At 28.2% G+C, this 18,995-nt stretch overlaps 1 protein-coding gene across 2 annotated transcripts in view; it reads left to right on the top strand.

Annotated features, from left to right (window-relative positions):
* LOC142320516 (alpha-tocopherol transfer protein-like) overlaps window positions 1–18,126 on the top strand; it is an 84,339-nt gene extending 66,213 nt beyond the window's left edge. The window contains exons 5-8 of one of the 2 annotated variants that reach the window (XM_075358390.1): window positions 7,506–7,655; window positions 11,493–11,603; window positions 12,739–12,877; window positions 17,275–18,126. In XM_075358390.1, coding sequence (XP_075214505.1) covers window positions 7,506–7,655; window positions 11,493–11,603; window positions 12,739–12,877; window positions 17,275–17,342 — 468 coding nt within the window. In that variant the 3' untranslated portion in view covers window positions 17,343–18,126. The remainder of the gene's footprint in view (window positions 1–7,505; window positions 7,656–11,492; window positions 11,604–12,738; window positions 12,878–17,274) is intronic. The other variant, XM_075358391.1, reaches the window with a different exon arrangement.
* Window positions 18,127–18,995: the final 869 nt, after the last annotated feature.

Here is an 18,995-nt window from a genome sequence, read left to right as displayed (position 1 = left end):
ACAACTAGTGAGTACGTTTACTAGTGAGCACGTAAAAACAACTCAACCGATTGAGTTGAAATTTGCAGGATCATAATTTTTGTACCTGGAAATAACACAGGACTATTACCGTAACGAAATATTTCATCGTTTCAAGATAGACATTTTGATGGCTTACGGTAACAACCGATTATATTCTTACTACGACAAATTAAATCGATATTAAACTTTACTACGACAAACCAAATCGGATTCAAAGACCACTTAAAGTAACTGAAATTAAATTTTCTACGAAAAAGCCTGTCTGTCTTTTTTTTAATCTTTCGGTTATCAAGAAAAGTAATTTTAAAGATCCGACGATGTACGATGTGGCGGCTCAACCAAAACACCCACTGCCACTGTTGTATGTGCGACGCGACTGGCTGCACCTGGCTCCTATTACTTGACCAAAAAACATAAAAAAATAAAATAAAAAATGAGAAACGAAGTACTGTCATCTCGCCGTGGTGTTGATCGAGTTACGCTAAGAACCGTGTAAAGTTTTACTAGTACGAAGGAAGGGTAACCGGCTATAACTACTATTTTTAAGGTGGGTCGCGACTAATCTGAAACTCGCATACTTCAGACAAAAAAAGGAACTGAAGATGGAGTAAACTCCAAAAAAGCGTTCTTCCTGAAAATAAAAATTGGAAAAATAAAGGAAAGAAGATAAGAAATCTCATGCGATTAACTTTCAAAGTTGTCTTTATTGTATTTAATTTTAAATTAACAAGGTAATTTGTAAGAAAATTAAAATAATTTTTTCTAGAAAAAATTATTCTAATATTGTAAACAATATTAACAGTAATATTGTTTAATGACACTAAATTTTGGCTAATAGTACTGACCAAACTGTTATTCTGAAGAAATTACAATACACTGATAGGTTTTATAAATTGAATATGCTTTAATTGTTATTTATTTGTATTATTCTCACAAGCATGAGGATAATAAACATATTAGGGGTCCAAGGAGAATCCCTGGTTAGACGGGAGGGGCAGAATGAAGCGAGCCCTGACCGACAAGCAAATGCTTGTTTTGATGTATTGTCATGAGATAAAGTCTTCAATTAAGGAAAATTTGTTATCATTATGCAAAATTAATTTATTAATTCCTTTACATTGCATTTTCTATAGAAACTGGCAATTGAAGTATGACATTAGTATTTTTCTGTATAATACAAGAGTTTATAAAAATAATTTATTTTAAGCCCAGATTATAAGATATTTTTAAATTTTGCACACTTTGGTTTGTTAACATTTATTCTATACAAATTTGAACCAGAAGGCATGCAATGTATGATTTCTTTAGAGAGTGATAAATATTATGAAAATAAAAACTTTTATTTCCTTAATGATGGCTTATTCATTGGAGGTGGATTATGGGATCATGAAAAAACGGTCCAAATGACACTGGAACATACTTATATATATATATAAATAAAAAATCTGTGTAGGTTAATATACAACGATGATCGTTTGCAGAAATCAATGGAAAATCTCAGTAATTATTATTTATTACTTTTATTGAGTATTACTGAATTTTAGGGATGGAATTAGGTGTACAATATCTATTATTAGCTGAGCAGTAAGATTTAAATGAAGAACACGTTGTATTTTATAACCAACTACGTCATTTTCTATAAAGTGAAATGATATGGTTCCCATAATGAAATTTGGAAAAAAGATTGAATATAAATTTGATATTTCATTTATCAAAATCGGGTAAGCTGTTTTAGAGATATCACTTACTTGAGAATTTTTTATATAAACAGTTGAGTGATGTAATTTTCTGTAATGAATGTTATTTACATTCTGTGTAAACATATATCTAAATTGATGCCTGCAAATTGTTAAGGTGTCTTTAAATTTGATCTTAGTTTGGTGTTTCATATAAAACGGAAGCAAATTGGTTCAGTTTGTGCCAATAATCTTGACTTATATTTGTTTTCTGTTTGTACAGAATAACATACAAACAATAAAACCTGTTTTACAAAAGTTCCAGTATGAAATTAATTTAACCAGATGGCTCAGTTACACAATTAAAATCTTACCTGTTTGTTGGCTTTACTTAAAATGTTTACCCAGAAGGTATCTCTAACTTCTGTTGAAAAAAAAATAAATTTTTTGATTTATTCAATTATTTGTGTGCATAACTAAAATAAGGAAAATGGAACAAGAAATTAAACCTGTTCCATTTTTTATGTATTTCTTTTTTATTTAGATACACAGGATGGATTTTAATCAAAAAACTTCAATAAATGTAAATAATATTAGAAAGAATTTTACCAGAAAATTCTGCTTTTTATTTCAAACAGAGAAGGAAGATTCCGACCTCCTTTTCCAAAAAAGTTTTTATTGCTTTACTAATGGAGGATGCATTTTAATATCAGATTTCAATAATTGGTTAATTGGTTAATTTCATTAATTGGTCTTTTGTTTTTCCATATTATAAATCCCCTAATTTTGTCCTAAGTTCTGGTATTCATTTATTTTCATAAGAATTTTTATTTAGAACTAAAATAAATACTACTTTTTTTTCATAAAATAATATTATGCCAAACTGAAACCAAGAAAAACGAAAAATAATATTACTTATATTCCATTGCAGTCAGTATTTTCATCATTTAGATTTTTTATTAAATCATTGGCTCATACTTGATAAGATAATAACCCAATAAAATAAATTATTTTATCAAGGTTGGCTGATTTACTTCATAATTCCTTTTATTTTCATTAATTCACCCTCTCCAAATTATACAGTTGCTCAGTTGTAGATTAAATATTTTTTATTTAATTATTTATTTTTTTACTGGGTTTTATTTTATTATTTGCTGCCCTATGCTTAAATCTTTCCTTTTATTTTACACAAATAAAGTTTCATTAATGTTTGTTTCATATAATATTTCTTTTATTGATTTTTAATTAATATTAATTATAAATACAGTAACTTATTTTCTATCTTAATAGCATTACACTGAATTTTTTATTAATTTTTTATTAGCGTACATAAATGTTTATATTTTTTTTAAATAACAAAAAGTAAATTATTCTTTGTTAAAAATGATAATACATTTTATTTTATTGATGATATTATTCACCAGCAAAAGTAATGAAATACTGCAAAAGTTAAATAATATTGCTTACTAATAATAATAATTTTACAATAGAACTCCTTTATTTGTTGAAATGATTCTTAACACATGATTCTTTTTTTCTTGGACATAAGAGATGTTAAATATTCATGCTTGAATGATTAAATATAATAAACAATATTTTTATTCTGTAATATTCAATTTTTTTTATAACAATCTAAACAATAATGGATCTATGAAGTTAACCATATTGAATAAAAGTAGTTCCTTTTGAATTGCTAATAATGAAACATTGTTACTGAAGTTTATTTTAATGCATTGTATATAATGCATTGTTTCACAACAATAAAAATAATTAAAATTTATTAACTATTCTAATGATTGATTTTCAAAATATTGAACCTTTATCTTCCAAGAAACCTTGATATTTATTTCTTAAAGAACACTGCTAATTAGTTCCAAAAGTGAGTTGTTAAATTAATTAAGTTGTTTAAATTTGAGTGATTAGTTTAATATTACATGTGAAGCTATCTGAGGTAAATGAAGTTACATTTTCTAAAATTAATAATTTTTATCGTAAATCTTGCCTGTAATGAAAATAGCACTTGTAGGGTTGAATTTATCACCTGTATTTTGGTAGGCTTGGTATATTGATGTGTTACAGTATATTCATTCAACTCAATCAAGAAAACAATGAGAAACCAGTTCACACTTCACCATCTTTAATACTTTTTATTTTTGAGAATAGTAATGATTGTTTAAGAGACGTGTATGACTCATGTCAAGTTATATACAACTATATAATTTTAGAACCTATTAAAATTTACAGTTTTAACAACCCTTTTTAAATTTACAATTTTACATTCTAAAATCTTTAAACATTGTCAAATGGTACCATGAAAAGATGATCAATTAGTAAAGATGATGAGATGATCGAGTTAGAACTACTGTGATGTTGATTATAATTCTGCCTTTAATTTGTTAAGTGTTGTAATTAATAATATCTGGAATGGTAATGAAAAATATCTACTTTATTATTAAAAAAAATTTACACAATTTATTCCTATTTTGTTAATTTAATAAGTAAATTCAGTTCACTTATATGAATGCTTTCTTTGCCTTTGTTTTGTTTTTTTTCATTTATGTTGTGGAAGTCATTTTCTGATGTACAATTAGAAAATATCAAATTATATAATGTACAATATACCAGTAATTTAATACCTTTTTGTACAAAAATTTAAAATTATTTAAGTTGAAAGAACCTTTTTTAATTAGCCTTAGCTAAGGGGCTGTTTTTGATCTTGTTACTCTTTTAACTTTAATAAAGTATTTTTATTTAAAAAAATTTCCATTAAGTTGCTAATGAAGCATATACTAAAACGAAAGCTTTATAGAACAACTCTGTAATTATTTTTAACATTATTCTTGAATTTGAGAATAAAATTATTAAATTATTCTACTACTAAAATGCAAGTCAATAAAAATATTAATTTATTTAATATGTTAATTTTTTGTTTAATATAGATTGTCTGCCTAATATTGTTCTGAAACTAAGAGACTGCAAGACATATAAAGAATTAAATAGATGTTGAAGGCAAATTCTTACAAAAAGAAGAATTAGGTTAATGAAATAGACCTTAAGGCACTCTGCATTAGTTGATAGGAAAGGTCTATCAAGTATAAAAACTATAAGTGGAGAGACTAATATTAAAAGAAATAAATCATTTATTCAAAAATGAAGGTTATAACAAATTAATATGTCAAGATTAAAAAATCCATTAGAATAGAGTCGAAAGAAATGTATGTAAATTTAATTATTTGAGAAATTGTTTGAAATTAATTACAGAATGTACAGAAAAAGAATAAAGGGTTTTAATATATATTAACTTTGACTTGCAGTTATGTAGTACAATTAAACTGAAAGAGTAACCCTCACAGTTTCTCTTTACACCTTTTTCACACAGCACACATCCAACTGAGAGGACAGTTCATCCCATATTTTAATCAGTATGTTTGGACTAATGGAAGTAATGATTGAATAATGCTAATTAACTAATGGAAGTTGCTTCAATGCTGTACCTCAAATCGAGTAGATCAATAGGTACTGGAGCCACATACATAAGATCCTTTATAAATCCCCAAAGAAAAAAATCATGTAGGGTCAGGGTGAGATAGAGTAACTTCAGAGATCGCAGCAAACAAGCTGTCATCAGGTCCATCCTGACTGATCTAGTGGTTGGGGAAGATGTCATTCAACTTACCCCATACAAAGTTATACCAGTGAGGAGGTGCACCATTTTATTGCCAAACAAAATTCTTTGGTCCATCTTGCAATCAAGAAAAGAATCATATATGTTACATATCCGAATAAGTAACTATGCTGACTTCAGCGAAAAAAAAATGGCCTGTAAAATTGTCATTGGGATATTACAGTGAAAAAATTTGATTTTCGAGTCCCTTTTGCATTATAAGAGTTCATGTGAATTTTCTGACCCCTAGATATTATATGTATTAACTTTTTCACTAAGATAAAATATTGATTCATCACTAATCACAACATAATACAATCAAGAAAGTCATCAATATCATGCTGCAACATTTCAATCGCAAAGTCAGCAGCACGCACAATGTAGCCAGTTGGCTTCAAATCCTGTAACAGCAGTAAATCCGGCTCCTAGGGTGGGGAAACAGGAACAACATAGTCGAGCCTGGTAACCATACTCTGGTAGTTAGAGGCAGGCATTAGTAGATAAGATTCCAGCCGGCTTATAAAAGGACACTCCCCCAGATTGTGTTATGCTTCACTGTGGAATCTGAATTGGGGGAGAGGAAAAAAAAGAACAGTAGTAAATGATATAAATACATATGAGTATGTAAATGTTTCCATAAACCATTCCACACTGGCATTGTTAGTTTACACCCAGCCTTCATAACAGATTTTTTGGATCTGCACTGGAAAGACTCTCTGACACATTCATCATTTTCTTCTGGCAACCTTGGTCATCCTGTACTCTTTCCTTTATAGAGACATCGGCATTTCAAAATGAGTATGCCATTGAAGAATTTATTGTCACTTGGAGGATCACAATTAAACTCTCTACAACATGTTGGAACTATAACTAAGTTATCATGTCCAATATGTAATTAAAGATTTACATTTAGCAAACTGCAATACATAGAAGACCAGGTTCAGTAGATGCCATCTTTGCTAGTGGAGCTGTCAAGGAGAAAGATATGGTGAGAATCAATAAACATCCATGAATGCAACTTTAACTGTCCTTTTTGCTCTTTGATTCTTCTTTCTCCTTAAATCGACATTGTATACCTCAACCAAGAAATATTAAAATAAATTAAAACTCCAATATTCTTTTTTTTAACCCAGTTTTATGAAATATACAATTTGTTAATTAATTTAAAAATATTGAATGCCTTTAGTATACAATCCACATTTTGCAAAAAAGGTTTTTTGTGATTAAATTCATTTCCTCACTTCATAACCCTTTTAAAATTCTCAAAACAAAATTGAAATTGCAATGAAAAAAACAGAATCAAAAAAGTTCAACTCGTGTGATAAAGTGATAGGAAATTATTTATAAATAAAAACATTTTCATTGTTTGTACATGAAACTAATGTTCGCTCTCTCACACCATAAAACTGCAAACCCATTTTCAAGAGTAATGAACATCCTATGTTGGATTATCTTGAGAAACTGTGGAATGAAGTGGTTCCCTATTTTTCTTCAATGAGCTGACTACAATGGTGCATATTATCATACAAAGTTTACTGAAATTAAAGTGATGTTAGACCCCATAAATGACATCTTTACTCTAGTCACCATGTTTGGCTGTGTTTTGAGCATGATTGCTTTCAGAAGAAGCAACTGACTACTGCCATTTTTTCCTCAGATGCTTTACATACACCGCAGTTGTAATAAAGACTAGGACAGTTATTATAGACAACAAATTAGTGTATTTCTTTTTCTGATAAATAATACATTACACCTTGTGTAATATTTATTCATAATACATTATTCATGATAAACATTATAGATAATTGAATAATAATTGATAAATTGGTTATCATTAGTTTATTTCTTTCTTACAACATTCACAAAACAGATTGTTTTGTAGGAGTGCCTTTGAAACTAAATGTACTTTCATTAAAAATTATTTTTGCTGTTACTTCACCACCTTTAAAGAAAAAAAAAACAATGCATTCTGAAGAGTCCTTAAGAAAGCAACCCTCAATTACAGGCAATTCATAATTCACCTTAATTATTTTACTAATTTATCAAATAACAAAAAATTGCTTAATTTTATCCCAGTGAATAAATTTTATTGCATTAAGGAATTAGTAATTTAATTTTTTCTGGGTTAAATTTTAATTTTACAGATTGGAATATTATGTGCTGAATTGGGAGTTTTAGAACCTTCAACACAACGATCTGGTCTCGCACTTATCTTTGATCTTAAAGATTTTGGTCTCTCTCATTTACGTTACATCACTCCTTCATTTGCACGCAGAATGGTCTTCATTATGGCGGTAAATTATTTACTACAGAATTTAAAAAAAAAATCATAGTTAGATTTTTATCACAAATTAAACGACAAAATTAATAGGTTGCTTTTATTTTAATGTTAAAGTTTAAGATTATGTTCATATGAATTATGTGGGAAAAATATTCTTTTGTTGCATCAGTTTTTTATTTTGTTACAGAGTCTATCAGTTAATAATATACATTTTAATTGAAAAGATTATCACAGTAAAACATAACTTAATTATTTACTGTTTAATGACATTACTTCCTTAATACTTTTATCTTAATCTTTTTTTTTTTAAAGTTACTTTTGAGTAGCCACTGCACAGTGAGGGACTCACTGATATACTGGTATATATTAGTTTTTATATTTACTGTTTTACTGGAGTTTACAATTTTGAATGCCATTAAATGTTATCAGAAAGCAATGTTTTACCAACTCTTTTTTAATAACTATTTTTAATTTTAATAAACTTTTTTTAATATTATTTTTTTTGCACTCTACTAAAATGAAAATATTGCTTAATTTTTTTTTTTAAATTGTTTTTTCCAACTAACAGATTACTACATATTTGATGAAAAAATACTAATAACAAAGCTTCATCCCTTCATTTATATACAAATAAAAGTTTAATTTATCCTGACTGAATTAAGCTGCACAAGATATCCTGAAGGCTTCTGATGTTGCTAAAAAGTATTAATAATACCAATATTCTTAACCTAAATTGATTCTTTTTAATATAAGGCTTCAAATTCATTATTCTTATGAGATATCTTCTTAAATTAAAATTTCCAGTAAATAAAACTTGCAAAAAGGTACAAAAGATGAAACTAATATATTAAAAATATAAACATGAGTATTTCTCCTTATTTTTATGTTAATATAAGGCATGCTTTACTTCACTGACCTTATGATCCAATTACTGTTTTGGTGATGTTCTTTTTAAAATAATAAAACATATTAATTATAAGACAGTATATCTTATTGAGTCATTTAACCATAGTGCACTGATAAAATGAGCAACTAAAAGTTGCCTCTTCTTCTGCTGAATTTTAAGAATCCCTTTATAGAATTTTAGAACAACTCTTGTGCTATATGAACATCGATTTATCCCCAATCCAAGCAGTAAGTTTTTATAGGACAAGGGCAGTAAAACCATTATTATTTAATTTTTTTACCAAAACTGTAATTGCAGTATAAAAGTTTAAAATTATTATGGTGGTAGTGACAATATGTTATATCTTCATATATAACATTGAAAATACTGTATCTACTTACATTTTTAAATTAAACTGTAAAATAGAATACTTAATTTTTTTTTCTTTTTTATACATAGTAAAGGAAGTATTGTGATCATGAAAAATTTAAGTATTCTTGAGATATGAACATTCAAACGTGCAGTCTCTTCCACCAATACATTTCTGAGAAGACACTATAATATTTTTCATGATAAAATTGTTAAAAAAAATTCAGAAAAAATTTATGTTTAAAAAAAAGAGATTAATATAAATATTATAAAGAAATACAGCCTATCTTAATAATTCACCTTTCACCTAATTAAATGAACTTATTTATTATCTACTGTTATTTATGTTTCTTTTACATTTGTATACGTCATACTGTCGCTTGTTCACGGCTTGGTCAGGATATTGAGAGATTGACAATTGAAAATCTTACATAATTATAATTCATTAATTTAAGAATATAAATAAAATAAGGCAAATTATTAATAATAATAATGACAATAAGAATAATAAACAACAATAACAAACAAATAATAATCATAATAATCAAAACCACAATAATAATAATAATAAATGTCAATAATAATAAAAAACAGTGATTATATATAAACAGAATTTAAAGTAATCATCAGGATTTATTTACAGGTAATTAGATATTGAAAACCAGAATTCAATCCCATTGACAAAAGACATTATCATGACTGCTAGTCTTAACACTTTTAACCGGTAGTCTTGCTATAACAACAGTAGTATAATAAATAAGACAAGTATAAAGTTGTTTACTGCAAATACCGTTGCTGTTCACAAATAAAATTATCCTAACAATTTATGAATGTAATTTAGTACATTTTCTCTTTTACTTATAGTCTAATAGTAAGTCACCAAACCACCTCTTGTTTTCATGTACTGAAATTACTTTTGATATCACCTTAATCACGTCGAACTTGTATGCACTAGAAATTTTCTCCTTCACTGACCTCCTCGCAGAATACACTTGCTTAAAACTCGCATAATAACTCCTCGCTTAGAACTCTCTCACAGACTGACCGTCAACTAGTCTTTCCTGGAGTATCTATACTCCTATCATCTTTACCTGCAGGACTGGACCCAACACGAAGCATGAGAATGATCATCCGCCCTCACATTTTCCATGAGATTCCGTACCTGGGTCCGGCAACTCTTCTCACGGAACAGCATCTGTTTAGGTGTGTCAGAAAGCAACACTACAAACGACAATTTTTAAACAGACCTGTTAGCAAAACTAAAAGGTTTCTTTTAGCCCCTTTCTGAATTCCTTCCATTATTATATTTTCTAGCACTTTCTTCTTAATTGACGGGAATCCATTACTCAGGTCTGTTACACCAGTCTTGTTGCAATACTAAATTGTTTTATGATTTCCAGATTGTCCGAATTTTATATATTAGTCCCAATTATTTCAGATTAATAGAGGTTTTATTGTATTAAATATATATGCATTTTAACTGTCATAACCAAATGTTTGTAATCACTTCATCATGATTTACAAGTCACTCCCAAAAATGCCACAGGTTTCATTACGAATAAAAGCATCACATTCCATGCTTTCTAAGGTAGTGAAGATTGAAATGGTTCCCATTGCGTTTTTCACAGGGTCAAATACAAGCAAATTCCATCAAAATGCAGGTGATGTTCATCCTTACAAATTGAGGTAATTTGATTTGGCTTTATAGTAAATATCATTATTCTCAAAGAAGCAACTGTGACTGGTCCTCTTTGTATCTCAGCTGCTTTAATTAGTCACAGCTGTAAGAAAGCTGTAGTGTTTAATATACTGTTTTTTTTTTTAATATGATATATACATTATTTCAACAATACATTGGTATAATAATAAAAAATTAATCAGGCCGTCATTGTGTTTTAATAAACAGTACAATATATAAATAAATAGTTTATTCTGATCAGTTCACCAGATTACATAGTTCATTACAGGCACAGTAATTTCATGGAAGTAAAGGAAACTGCACCAACATTTATCTGCATGGACCAAGGGAAACCTTGGTAAAATCTTCATTTTCAATAAGCTAAATGAACAATGCAGTAACCAATTCCTAAATAATGTAGTATAAAGTAGTTAATATTTGAAAGTCACTAAAAGAGTTTTATTAGGCATTACTCATGAAAAATAAACAAAAAAGTTTATAAAGTTTAAAATATTCTTAATTTCCAAATTTCATATATTATATTTTATTTTATTAATTGTTTCCCCATTAAAATTGATCAAGGTTTAATGTAACTTAAACAGATCAAAATTTTAAATCATTTGCTTATTTAAAATATTTTTTATTGCAGAAGATACTCGTTGATTGTTATAAATGGTGAAACAAAACACAATTGTTATTGTTTATAAAAAAAGGTTATAGATATTTTAAGTTTTTAGAAACAGGTATAATTGACTTCTTTAGTATATACACACTGTTCATAAGTTCAACTGAGATAAATTACATAACATTAGATGATATTGTTGCCCTGAAATTACAATGTGAGCTTTAATTAACCAATACATACAGGTATTTATTTTTATTCTTCATTTAATAAAATACTAAACTTCTGATTTCAGGAATGCCTTCCATTAAAAATTACAGCTGTACATATTGTAAATGAACCATCACCGTTCTCTCTTTTATTCTCCATTTACAAGAAATTTTTAAATGAAAAAATCAGTGAAAGAGTAAGTTAAAAGTATCATTATATATAATATTCTAAGGAAGGATAATAACTTAGATATATGTTATCATTAAGTAATAAAAATGTAATGATTTCATTAATTTAACTCTATTTTCTTTAATAATACAAAAATATTATAATGTTTTTTTTTAATAATTGTTTAAGCATCATCACCTGAACCTGAAGAACCTGAATAAGATTATTACCAAATTCTAATGGCATATTAATAAAGTTTCATTATCATCAATTTGATAGTATTAAGATGTGAAGTTTGTACCATGGTAAGGTTGTGGATAATTATTTAAGTGTATAATTCTCTTCATATTTACTACCTGATTTGAAGTAACCTTGAATTAAGATTCTTGAGTCTCCTGAGGTTATGAGGTAGTAACTCCAGAACTAAAAAAGACACAGTAGACCAAACTTCATAAACACAAATCTTAGGTTTAAAATTTTTGATAACGTCGCTTAGAAGAATATTTTTTACTATTAAGTGTTAATGGTAAATTAAAGTATTTACTTATGAATGTAAAAATACCAGTATAAAAATGGCTTTCAAAACACTGATTGTAATGAGATTTTAAAATTGCAAAAGAAAGAAATTAAATACAGTGAAGTTTTGTTAAAAAAAAAAATATTGAATACTTTTAGACAAAACATTAATGTAAATGATGTGTAATTGTTATTTATATGAAAATTCAAAATATATTATGAACTAGTCAAAGAGAAAAAAAAATTATCAGCTCTCATCAGCTGATCATTATAGTTCTCATCAGCTCCATAAGAATCTTGTAAGAATATGTAATGAGAACTTTAAATATAAACTCAGCAGAATTTTTTAAAATAGTAATTTTAATTATTATGTGTTTTATTTTGAATGATTGTTGTTTAGATATGTCAAAGATATTTGCCAACTCCAATTTAGTTAAATTAACCTGAGAAAAACTTAATAAATTTAAGATTTAAAATTGGTATTAAGTGAACATGAATTAAATGAACATAAATTAATATAATTATGGGGACATTGTTATATAAAATGCATTGAATGCTACTCATGTTGTTATACAATTTATCAGAATAGATATAAGTATACATATATATATATATATATATATATATATATATATATATTTGTACAGATATTTTTCCATGGCCAAAGTTTAAGCAGTCTTCATGAACATATAGAACCAGAGATACTTCCAGTTGAACTAGGAGGTACACAGTTACATGATCCAAAGAAATATTTAGCACTTACAGAAGTGCCATCAATCATTAAAGGTAGGTGCAATTACTTAATGATAATTAGTAATTTCTAAAATCCAATTGTAGAAGTTTGCAGAATCTTTTCAAAGATTTGAATTACAAATGTTCAAAAGTGTAATCATCTACATACACTCTCTTATTCAAGTTTGATTATCAGCTTAAATGAGATTAAAATTAAATGAAAGCTTAAAAATTAAATGATTAGCTTAAATGAGATTAGCTAATTGTTGGTTTAAAAAAAAATTCTATAAAATATAGTATGGACATACTTTGTCGATACATATTTTTACTTTGTTACTTATTTTTGTTACATATTTTTACTTTGTTATTTCATACTTTGTTACATATTTTTTTAATTAAACAAAAATTGATAAAATTCTATAATGCCATCTGAACAATACATAATGCATTATAATTAAATTAAAAGTCCAGAAAGTACTTATTTTTCTATTAGAAATAAAATGTGAAACTGTTACTTAATAGAACAATATTACTGCTGTTAATATTAAAAAAATGTAAGTAAAAAAAATTCTTTAATTCCTAGACTTGTCTTCTGTAAATAAATCCAAAAATAAAATAATTTACCATTATTTTTGTGCATAATAGATTTGAAATTACCATCACTAAAACTGAAATGTTTGATGCACATTTTGAAACTAAATGTACATTTTGAATGTGAACAATAATCAGCAATAAACTAAGAAAAAATATTTGAGTATTTAAATTCCAATAATGTATTTATTCTTTCTTCTTAATATGGAATAATTTATTTTTTCATTTGCTCCTCAATGTGGCCGTAATCTTGGATAACTTAATAAACATTGTATTTTTAAGGACATATTTTATGATCTTATAAATTTCTCGATTGCATGAATAATATTTTTTAACTAAACTGGATTCAGTGGTAACCAGAACTTGTAACTAGATTTTTTTTAATTTTATCTACCAAAGAGAACAAGTTAAATTAATTAATTATACTGGAAGCCTTCATTTTCAAGCAAAGAGTGATATAATTAACAGATCCTCAATGTTTTATCTTAGATTTTATTTTATTCTTAGTATTTAATAATGATTACAATATGCTAGTACATACGCTGTATATGAATGTAATGCTCTTCACTGGTAACACAATTGCCATAGTAAAATATAATGAATTTTTCAACGGAACAGTAGTAAAAAGAGTCATTGAGAACTTAGACTTGTTTAATTTATCATTAATTTTTTTAATTTAAACTGCACAAAAATATACATATTTTTAAAACTAAATTCAGACAGTACTAGTATTTCACTAAGAAGTCTATTACTTCTGATTACTATCTGGTTTTTTTTCTAAGTGTTATATTTCCAATCACCCTACCCTAAAGGACATGTTTTATCTATAAATGCGCAAGACATTACTTGTGATGAGAATAATTCACAAATGGTTGATTTTGGATCAGCACTGAAACTATGATGTATTGTTTTCTTGAGAAGTTTAATAATTCTTTAAAAGAATATATATATATATATATATATATATATATATATATATATGTTAATGTCATTTGTATTTTTCTATTATTAAGTTTTTAATATCTATATATTATTAAATTTTTATAGACTTCTTGTATGTTAATTACAAAAATATCTCAAAAATAATACTAAAAAGTTTTCAAAATCCAAAAATGGCTGTTAAATCATGGTTTGCAAACAAAAATATAAATCATACAAATGGAGAAGGCAACAACGTTCCAACGGGGAAAATCAAGATTGGGCCTAGACTTGGCATTTGTTACAGGGAATCGTATTGGCAACTATTGTAACTGAGAGCTGTTGGAGAAGGAATGTCTATCAGATCATAGGCTCATCATGTTTGATTCACTGACAAGTCACAGAATTGACCCTCTGGCGAGATTGGTCACCTCCTAGGTAGGCTGCATCGAATTCCCCCCGGAGGATTAGAGGCCGCCTGATCAGAGCCGAGTCTCCTGAGGAGTTTGCAGAGATAGTAGCGGACGAGTGTAGGCTTTCTCGGGTAACTTACATCCGACTGAGGCGACCGGCACGTTTATTGGTGGAGTGTGGAACTTGGCAGATTGCACAAGCGTTCATGGGCCAGGAGGAGGGGCTATCAGCGTATGAGGAGGTGACACGAGCCGTGAATGCCGCTATCGCGATGATCGGTGAGTGGATGGCCAGAGTGGGACTCCATCTGTCCTGCGATAAATCTTTGTTTGTGCCATTGGTGGGAAGGCGGCGACAGAAGCCTTTGCCGATTTCGATGGAGGAAGCGATGGTCCAATCACGAGAGGCCGCCAATTATCTTGGAGTGTGGTTGAGCCATAGGCGGTTATTCACCTCACGTCCAGGCGGTGAGTGAGAAAGCTGGGCAGACCGTCAAGAACTTGGTTAAGTTACTATCGAATGAGAAGGGTTTATGTTACTGTCGAAGAGGAGGGTGCATGCGCATGAGGCAACCTCGATTCTTCTTTATGGTGCCCCAGTGTGCCCCGTGCTTGCATGGGTGGACGGTGGTGATGAAGTGCGGGGACTCTCGACTCCCCTGAGTCGGCGGGACTCAGTCGTTTAGCTCCTCCCGTTCAGGGACATCCTCCCGTTCCTTCGAGGGTGTCCCTGTTAGAGGCAAAGCACAGAGGACCGAGTCCCGGTTGCTGGGTGATGGAAGCCGGGAACGGCATAGTCGGACCAGGCTTTTCCCTCATCTGGCGGCTAGAGGCAAAGATACCTCCCGGAACCGTGTTCATGCTTAATCGGGGGTTTGGTTCCGGGAGGCAGATTTAAAAAGAAAGTCTTGCAGACTAACATTCAGTAAATAATTTATTTTACCTTATGATTTACATCTATGAATCTGCTTTCTTTGTTCTACTCATATAATATCTGAACCTATACAACAAGATGTCCTGACTAATTCATATCCAACGCCCAGCAAAAACTACTGAAGATAAATTCATGAAAATCTGTATAAATGTTCTTCTTATAGTGTAAGTGCCAATTCCAAGTTTAAACGGTTAACATGGAGTTACTATGAAAGTTACTAATTTTTTTCGATTTCTCACTAACAAATGAGGATATCATATTGATTTTTAATGTGTACAATCTTCGTGTGAATATCTAAAAACCAATTTTTAGATTTCTCGAAATTCGATCTTGAAAGGGGTAACAGAAGAAAAGAATGTTTAACAATGATTGCAAATTGTCTCCATTTCCGATTATAATAAACGAAATATTCAGTAGATTTAGGCTTGCAAATCCTCTCGAGATAAATATCAAAAAACCATTTTCGCGATTTTGAATTTTGAATTTTTAAAGGGTGCGACGATGTGTATGGCACGGCGCCTCAGTCAACGCAGCCACTGCCACTGTTACTGTATGTGCAATGTGATTGGCTGCATCTTCCTCCAGTTCATGATTAAAAAAAAAAACTGATCGTGATGGGAAATGCAAGTAACCAAATATCGCGGGCGAAGCCGCTACAGGGATGTTAGTACATATATATATATATATATATATATATATATAGAGAGAGAGAGAGAGCTACTTTATATCACACTGTATTATTTGAGTTTCCGATTAAACCTCATCTTTTACATATACATATATGTAAACATGTATATACATGTTTCTCAAAAATAAAATATATTAGATAGTTTGTGAATACTATTTCTAAAGAACTATGTACCGATGTATAAAACCTATACAGTAAACTACGTATAAACTAAGTAAACTATATAATTATATGTATAAAAATTTATACAATTATGTAAAATTTCAGTTTTTTAAGGGGTGTGACGGTATACAACACAGCAGCTTAATTAACACAGCCACTGCTACTGTTACTGTATGTGCAACGCTACTGGCTACACCTGTCTCCATTTGCTTGACTAAAAAACATAAAATTAAAAAAAATATTTTTAAAATGAGAAACGAAGAACAATCACTTTCTAGTTGTGTTTTTCGGGTAAAATATATTTCTACCCTTATGAAGGTCTGGTAACCATCCATAACAGCTATTTTTAAGATGGAGGCCGACTATTTTGAAACCCATATTTCTCAGATCACTCAAAGTTTTGGGTCATGCACTGACCAAATTGTTGCTCTGAAGAAATTACAATACATTGATAGTTTTTATAAACTAAATATGCTTTAATTTTGTGCAACACAATACTTGTGTTGCACAATACTTGAGTACCAAACTAGCTTTAATTTTGTTTGTAATTTCTAATTGTTTTAGCTTTATTAAATTTTGCAATAGTTTTTTTTCTTGGTATAGCATATCAACCATTCCTGATGTAATCTATATGTAATAACTAACTTAATCACGTATCAATCTGAATAAAACATTTATTTATCTATGTTCCTTTTTTATACATAAAAAAAATATATATGTATAAATATATATTATTTTGTTTCAGAACTGGAAAGTCTTAATTACAGTATAGTAGAGCATGGATCAGATTTAATAACAGAAGAAGATGGTTGAATTAGTTAATGTTTTTACTTAAGGTGTATCGGAGTCATGCAGTATGTCAACAGTTTGTGAACAAAGACATGACATACAGTTAGCTCAACCAAATATTAAATAATTTATTATTATTATTATTTAAAAAGTAAATTAATTATGATTGATAGCAAGTAATATGACATTAGATATACATAGATCAACAATTATTTTTTAATTGAATAATAAAACCACTATTTTTGTGAAAAATAAACGTTCTAAGCTGATTATTATTCAACAGCTGGTTAAATAATCTAGTTTTTAGATATTATTATACAGTAGTAAAATGTTGAATTCTTTAATGAATTTACAGTGTGTAATTTTATATTATGGAATATAATTTTCAAGCTTTACATGAATTTTTTTGTTAATTGATTGTCATATTTTATTTTCAATTAACAAATGTAAATGGTTTTTATGCTTGTGACCTAATTGTTACTGATAACACTATCATGATGAAATATTTTAATTGTTGGTATGAATTAATTAATTTCATATTTTAAATTGATAGTTATTATTAATAGTAATTTTGTAATTTAAATTTTATAAGTGAACTACAAACAAATGATATTATGTCTAATAAAAATTATAATAAAACAACTAAAACCTTTAAAACAAACAAAAAATGAAAGAACTTTTAGTAAATTTATTTCTTGCTCTTAAACATACTGAAGAGATATTTTAGTCTAGATAAAAATATACTATATTAAGACAATTTTATCAATCATACAATTTTTTTATTATGATATTTTTTATAATATCCTTTAATGAAATATTTTTATATAATGTAGACATTGTTAATTTAAGTTTAAAACAACATAAAGTTATTTTTTTTTTTTTTTAATAAGAATTTTTTCACTTAATTCCTTGATTCTATTTATTAAAATAAAAAAAATCATTAATAAAAATAGTATTTGAAAGAAAAAGCATTAATCACACATAAGATCATTATTTTTCTTCAGAGGAAACACAATGCAATAGTAGAATTTTTACAACGAACATTGAGGAGTACATGTATTCCCTAGAAAGAATTACACGTCATACAAAAGATGTACAACTTTTAGTTGATTAAGTTAGAAAGGCAAAAACAGATAAAAAACAGCAGATAACTGCAATCTGTTAAGCATTCCATTATAGGTGACTTAATTATAAGATACAAGTAATCTCCAAAAATGGCATAGCTATTCTCAAGAACAACGAGTAGTCTGTGTCAGATACATTAAGGAAATGAAGAGTCAGGTAGTTTCCAGTCTTCTTCTTTACTGAAACAAGTATACTAATTTGCATCTTAAAACTCAAAAATTATTTCTTAAAAATACTAATTTTTAAACTGAATTAATAAAAATGATTGGCTGATTTTATTATACTTGCTGATCAGTTAAATATTAAATCTCTGCATATATTTTAAATAATTCCATTTTAATTTTGTGCAGTTGACGCAAAATGATCCAAAGAATTTACTTTTTTCAGTTTCCAACATTTCATGATTTATTAGTTACTTTAGTTTCATATTACAACAATCCATAAAAAATATCAATATCAATCAAAAATTGTTATGCAAGTCATTAGTATTAAACGCATATTGACTGTCCATAAAGTATCAAGAAAATTTTTTGGTGATTTCTAGGGATATAC

Source organism: Lycorma delicatula, chromosome 2 (genome assembly GCF_047948215.1).
Source record: "Lycorma delicatula isolate Av1 chromosome 2, ASM4794821v1, whole genome shotgun sequence".
In the NCBI taxonomy this organism is placed as follows: Eukaryota; Metazoa; Arthropoda; class Insecta; order Hemiptera; family Fulgoridae; genus Lycorma; species Lycorma delicatula.
The sequence above is the reverse complement of the archived record's forward strand: the minus strand, read 5'-3'. Positions and strand labels throughout refer to the sequence as shown.